At 64.3% G+C, this 6437-nt stretch overlaps 2 protein-coding genes across 2 annotated transcripts; both read right to left on the bottom strand.

The window, feature by feature from the left end:
• Positions 1 to 2572: 2572 nt before the first annotated feature.
• On the bottom strand, positions 2573 to 4246 carry LOC108509457. The gene is made up of 3 exons (XM_017838899.1): positions 4226 to 4246; positions 3243 to 3683; positions 2573 to 3042 (listed from the first exon to the last, which is right to left on the bottom strand). The coding sequence occupies exons 1-3, from the start codon at positions 4244 to 4246 to the stop codon at positions 2788 to 2790; spliced, it is 717 nt and encodes a 238-aa protein (XP_017694388.1). The 3' UTR covers positions 2573 to 2787.
• Positions 4161 to 5636, bottom strand: LOC108509456. The gene is made up of 3 exons (XM_017838897.1): positions 5628 to 5636; positions 4831 to 5271; positions 4161 to 4630 (listed from the first exon to the last, which is right to left on the bottom strand). Exons 1-3 carry the CDS (start codon positions 5634 to 5636, stop codon positions 4376 to 4378), a joined length of 705 nt encoding a protein of 234 aa, XP_017694386.1. The 3' UTR covers positions 4161 to 4375.
• Positions 5637 to 6437: the final 801 nt, after the last annotated feature.

Genomic DNA, 6437 nt, shown 5'->3' with positions numbered 1-6437 from the left:
TGACTCACGCCCTGCCTCAGTTTACCTCAGCCGATGGGAAGATGGCTTTGGGAAGTCAAACCGCCAAACCTTTCCCAGCTTCCTCCAACAACTCATTCCCAATTTATCCCGATGCTCCTGTGCCTTGTCCTGACCCTTCATGGGATGCTCTGGCAGTCCAGTGTTGGTCCCACAGCTGCGCTCCCGAGCAGAGCTGGGCTGAGCCCAATCCCATAAACCCCGGAGCCCCCGGGGCCGTGACACCCTCTGGGATTGGCACCACGTGGCCGCGACCCCTCGGGATCGGGCAGCGGCTCCGAGTGGCCTCGTGCTGTGCTGGGAAAAGCATGAACCCCCCGCCCCCCCAAACAAAACTCCGGGCGGAACAACCCGCGGATCCCCCCGAGGTGGTTTGGCAGCGCGGGGCGGGGGAGGAGGAGGAATCCCGGGGCCGGGAGCGCAGGAGCGGGGCGGCTGAGGGAGGCTTGGACACAGGGATGGGAGCGAGGAATGCCCCGGCTAATCCTCCCGCCCGCTGCCGCCTATTTAGGGAAGAACCGAGGAGGCCGCGCTGGGCTCCTGGCATCCCTCCCGGCCCCGCTGGCCGAGCCCCGGCCCCGCGCCCCCTCCTCCCGCTGCTCGGGGTCAGCCCTCGGCAAAGCCCCCTCTGCAGAACCGCCCCCGCCTCGGCCCGAGCGGAGCTCCGGGGCCCGGAGAGGCGAATTGCCGCTCCTCCGGCCGCCCCAGCGTGTGCCGAGGGCGCCGGGAGCCAGGGATGAGGCGCCGGGAGCCAGGGATGAGGCGCTGGGAGCCGTGATCTCAGGGAGCAGCAATGCGAGGGCGCTGCCAGCGCGGCCGCCGGCCCAGAAATGTCCTTGTCCCGGCACGGCGCTGTCCCTGGCACTGCCCGGGGCACACACCATTGTCCCCGGCACTGCCCGGGGCACACACCATTGTCCCCGGCACTGCCCGGGGGCACCACCGCGGGGACACGGGACAGCGCCGAGCCCGGGGCGGCTGCGGGGGCGGACCCGCTCCCGGGGGGCTCGGGCGCGTTTTGAGGAAGAAAAGAGGGGTCTGCCCCAGCTGAGCCGGCGGCCCAGAACTCCCGCTCCCCCTCGGCACCCCGAACTCCCCAAATTCCGTGGGTTTCTGCAGCTCCGAGCGTTCACTGCCAGGACACGCTCACGTCGGATCTGCAGCACGAATTCCAAGCGGCTCTTACGCCGCCACTTGGAACTCCCGGGATCCCACAGCGGAATGGGGCTGCGGGGGCAGCGCCCAGCTCCGGGGGGGCTTCTCCGCCTGCTCTCCCGCTGCGGGATGACGGATGCTGGTGCAGGATGACACCATCAGCCTCCCCTCATCCCAGGCGCTGAACTTTCCCAACTCTCTCCACCTCCTGGACCTTTTATTGGGAGCACTTGCGCCAAGGAGAGACTGAACTGGGGAACTCCTGGTTACAGAGCAGATGGATTTAATTAAAACCACTTAAGTCATTAAAGTGATTTGCCAACTAAATCAGCACAGCGAGAAACCTCCCACCAATTCCACCCACCCCCCCATCGGGTTTGTCCTTTTAACCCTTTCCTTGGGGAAGAGTCACGGGAGCAGTGGCCGGGTTCCGGTGAGGGTGGAAGAACCCAGGGACAACCATGTGTCCCCAGTGTCTCGGGGGGCTCCGGGACCCCGCGTGCGGCCGTCCTGGCACGGCGGCTTTGCTGCGGGACATCCTGGATTCGATCCCTGACTGGGTCCTGGTCGTGTCTGCCTGTGGCTCTGCCTTTCCCGGGAAATGAGCTCCCTGCCCGGCAGGTCCCGGCGCTCGGTCCAGCGCTGCCCTTGGTCACCCGACCCCGGAGAGCTCCTCTTTGCTGGCTCCCGGCTCCCGGCCCCTCGCGGCGCCCGAGGGAACATCCCGTCACGGCTCCGTGAACTCAGCACCCCCCAAATAGCCCGGCCGGCCCCCGGTGGGAGCGCTGCGGCCCCGGCTCCGGCCCGAGGATGATCTTACAGCCCGGGAAGCTCCAAACCGCCGCTCCTGCCCATAAAAAGCAAAGGGCTTTGGGCATGGAATCATCGGGGCTGCACGGATTACACCAGCGGGGGGGAAACGCTCCCGGGAGGCCACGCCATAGGAGAGGGGAGAGAGGAAAGGGGAGAAGAAAAAGGGGAAAGGGCAGAGGGAGCAAGACAGGGGGTGGTCGGAGCCCCAAAGTGTGGCTCAGTCCCGGCACCAGCCCCTCCAAGGGTCTGTAAAACACACCCAGAGCTTTGCTCCCATCATTCCACTCCTCAGCCACCTCATCCCGATGGGAAAACACGCCCCAAACTGTGCCCCAGAACGAGTTATCGGGAACACAGACAGGGTGGCAATCCCTTATTTTTCCGATTGCCCCCAAATCCCGGGCTATCCCGTGCCACTGGCTCTGGAGACCACCCTGGGGTGCCAGGGAGCCAGGAAAAGCTGAGGAGCAGACTCCGGGCACCTCCGTGGCAGCAGAACCCGCCCGGCTGCAAGAGGCCACATGGGGAAGTCCTTCCCATTGGGAAACCAAGCTTTCCAGGCAGGAAGAGGAACATCACCTCAAGGTCCAATGGATAAAATTGGAATTTAATTAAATTAAGGAGACATTTGCAAAGCTAGAACAGCCAAACCTGCTCCCAGTGACACGACATGCTCCCCATCCGGACACACGGAGATACCGGTCCCTCCAGTACCTCCCAGCCCACAGCCAGGCCCACTTCTCCACAATTCCCAGGAATGAGGGTTTTCCTCTCTCCTCCTCTTTCTCTCCCGTGGCCCCCTCAGCCGGCCGTGGGGCCGGTCCGTGTGTCCGGGTGCAGGCGGATCTCCACCAGCCGGACAGCGCGGAGCAGCACGGCCAGCTGGGAGCACACCCGGGCCACCACGTCCAGCACAGGATCCGCCAGGTCCCGGATGCCCCCCAGCACCTTCAGCAGGAAGAGCAGGAGCGGCTGCAGGAGGCTGTGGAACGCCGCTGCCAGGAGGGGCTTCAGGACGTGGTCGCCAATGGCTGTCAGGACACCGACCACCAGCGCCTGGATTTGGGATGAAATCCTGGGTTTGAGGGATATTTGCCAGTGGGAGTCACCAAAAATGGGCTGAGACACAAAAATTCCGCTATAGGAGGGGAAATTTGGGATAGCAGGAACCAGAAGTTTCTTCTCCTGACACTGAAGGATTTTGATGTCCTCAGCCGCTGCTCCGGCCACATCTCCATGGGAATGGGGCGGCTCACCTGGACCACGGCCTCGCCGAGGAAGCGGATCAGCTCCACGAGGAAGAGGCTGAACACGCTGACCAGGCACCGCGGGACGGAGAAGAATTCCCGCAGCTTCCGCTGAACCGTCCACTCGGAGCTGCCGTGGAGGAAACGGGATGTCAGAGCCGGAGCACCGACCCACTGAGGGAATGAATCCCAAAGAGGATCCAGCACCACATCCCAGCTCCACAGCCCAGCCACAAAATTTGGGATGAGAAAGCGCTGGAGCCATGTTTCCACAGGCTCTCCCTGTATGGCCAAACCCAGCTGCAGTAGCCCCAAAACCAAATCCCTCGGGATGGCACCCAGAGCACAGCTGGCCGGGAGCCCGGGAAGTGCCAGGCCAGCTCCAGGGAATCCCGTCCAACACCACCCCGGGAGCGGCTCCGGCGTGGGCAGGGCTGAGGCCGGGGCTNGCTCCCGGGAGGCCACGCCATAGGAGAGGGGAGAGAGGAAAGGGGAGAAGAAAAAGGGGAAAGGGCAGAGGGAGCAAGACAGGGGGTGGTCGGAGCCCCAAAGTGTGGCTCAGTCCCGGCACCAGCCCCTCCAAGGGTCTGTAAAACACACCCAGAGCTTTGCTCCCATCATTCCACTCCTCAGCCACCTCATCCCGATGGGAAAACACGCCCCAAACTGTGCCCCAGAACGAGTTATCGGGAACACAGACAGGGTGGCAATCCCTTATTTTTCTGATTGCCCCCAAATCCCGGGCTATCCCGTGCCACTGGCTCTGGAGACCACCCTGGGGTGCCAGGGAGCCAGGAAAAGCTGAGGAACAGACTCCGGGCACCTCCGTGGCAGCAGAACCCACCCGGCTGCAAGAGGCCACATGGGGAAGTCCTTCCCATTGGGAAACCAAGCTTTCCAGGCAGGAAGAGGAACATCACCTCAAGGTCCAATGGATAAAATTGGAATTTAATTAAATTAAGGAGACATTTGCAAAGCTAGAACAGCCAAACCTGCTCCCAGTGACACGACATGCTCCCCATCCGGACACACGGAGATACCGGTCCCTCCAGTACCTCCCAGCCCACAGCCAGGCCCACTTCTCCACAATTCCCAGGAATGAGGGTTTTCCTCTCTCCTCCTCTTTCTCTCCCGTGGCCCCCTCAGCCGGCCGTGGGGCCGGTCCGTGTGTCCGGGTGCAGGCGGATCTCCACCAGCCGGACAGCGCGGAGCAGCACGGCCAGCTGGGAGCACACCCGGGCCACCACGTCCAGCACAGGATCCGCCAGGTCCCGGATGCCCCCCAGCACCTTCAGCAGGAAGAGCAGGAGCGGCTGCAGGAGGCTGTGGAACGCCGCTGCCAGGAGGGGCTTCAGGACGTGGTCGCCAATGGCTGTCAGGACACCGACCACCAGCGCCTGGATTTGGGATGAAATCCTGGGTTTGAGGGATATTTGCCAGTGGGAGTCACCAAAAATGGGCTGAGACACAAAAATTCCGCTATAGGAGGGGAAATTTGGGATAGCAGGAACCAGAAGTTTCTTCTCCTGACACTGAAGGATTTTGATGTCCTCAGCCGCTGCTCCGGCCACATCTCCATGGGAATGGGGCGGCTCACCTGGACCACGGCCTCGCCGAGGAAGCGGATCAGCTCCACGAGGAAGAGGCTGAACACGCTGACCAGGCACCGCGGGACGGAGAAGAATTCCCGCAGCTTCCGCTGAACCGTCCACTCGGAGCTGCCGTGGAGGAAACGGGATGTCAGAGCCGGAGCACCGACCCACTGAGGGAATGAATCCCAAAGAGGATCCAGCACCACATCCCAGCTCCACAGCCCAGCCACAAAATTTGGGATGAGAAAGCGCTGGAGCCATGTTTCCACAGGCTCTCCCTGTATGGCCAAACCCAGCTGCAGTAGCCCCAAAACCAAATCCCTCGGGATGGCACCCAGAGCACAGCTGGCCGGGAGCCCGGGAAGTGCCAGGCCAGCTCCAGGGAATCCCGTCCAACACCACCCCGGGAGCGGCTCCGGCGTGGGCAGGGCTGAGGCCGGGGCTCCCTCTCACGGCCACGAGGCGATCCGGGAGACACATCCCAGTTTCTGTTTCCAGAAAAACACGAGGTGAAGAGGGCAGACTGTGCCAGGCTGGGAGGAAACCCCGTCCCGCCGGTCCCCGTCCATCCTGCCCGCGGGAACGCGGCAGCGGAGCCGGTTCGGGGGGAAGGAGCGACTGGGGCAACCCAAACCCTGAGGTTTTCCTCCGTTTTCTTCCCGTGACCGAACTCCCGGAGTTCCGGCCCAGACGTTCAAGGCCCTTCCCACCCGGGGTCCCGCTCCAGAGAAACTCCCTCCTTGCAAGACCCAAGCAGACACCGGAGTGGGATCCTTGGGGAAATATCCCCTCAGCATCCCACAATCGGCATCTTTTGTGCCTTTCCCCGTCTGGGATCAAGCCCCGTCCTGCGGCCGGATTCACCCGGGCTGCAGCTGCCCCTCGGGATCAACCGGGATCCCAGGAAAAGGAGGGGACAGGGCAAGGGCAGCCGGAGTGGTGTGACGAGCCGCAGAGCAGCGATCCGGCTGGGAATCCACCGGGACACCTGCTTTTGTCCCCTGGGAATCCACCGGGATGCGACCCCCGACCCCCAGGAATCCACCGGGATCTACTCCCCCCCCGCCCCGAATCCACCGGGACTGCCCCGGGGACACCCGAACAGCCCCTCGCGGCAGCGATGAACGGGCTCGTTCCCCCCCAGGGGAGGGGGATCCCGGTACCTCCTCCGGTTCCTCCTGCCGGGGCGGGGCGGGGGCACCGGGGGGGCCCGGGGGGCACCGGGGGGCCCCGGGGTGCGGCGGGGGCCGCCCGGCGCCATGGACAGGCCACGCCCCCCGAAAGCCCCGCCCCGACACCCCGCCCACCATCACGGCCCCGCCCCGCGTTACCGGGCAACGCCCCCAGACGGGCGCGTTTCCCGGCAACGAGGGGCGGGGCCGAGCGGGGGCGTGGGCGGGCTCGGAGATGAGTGACAGCGAGAGCGGCCAATCACAGCCCTCAGAAAAGGTTCCCGCCCACAGCGGGGATCCCCGCGCATCACGTGGAGAGGGATATGCAAATGTATGCAAATCGTATGCTAATGAGGGTCTGCCCGTGCGGCGGGGGGGGGGCGACAACCGGGGAGAGGAGGAGGCGGGACCCAGGAGGGGGATGGGGGGGGCACACAGGG

This window comes from Lepidothrix coronata, unplaced genomic scaffold (assembly GCF_001604755.1).
Source record: "Lepidothrix coronata isolate B3197 unplaced genomic scaffold, Lepidothrix_coronata-1.0 Scaffold368, whole genome shotgun sequence".
NCBI classification, from domain to species: Eukaryota; Metazoa; Chordata; class Aves; order Passeriformes; family Pipridae; genus Lepidothrix; species Lepidothrix coronata.
This window is presented reverse-complemented; position numbering and strand designations above follow the sequence as displayed.

Excerpts from the sequence above, each read along its gene's own strand:
- LOC108509456 (XM_017838897.1), bottom strand. Across the intron at positions 4,631-4,830 it reads TCGGCGAGGCCGTGGTCCAG|GCGCTGGTGGTCGGTGTCCT; the intron begins GTGAGCCGCCCC and ends TCCCAAATCCAG.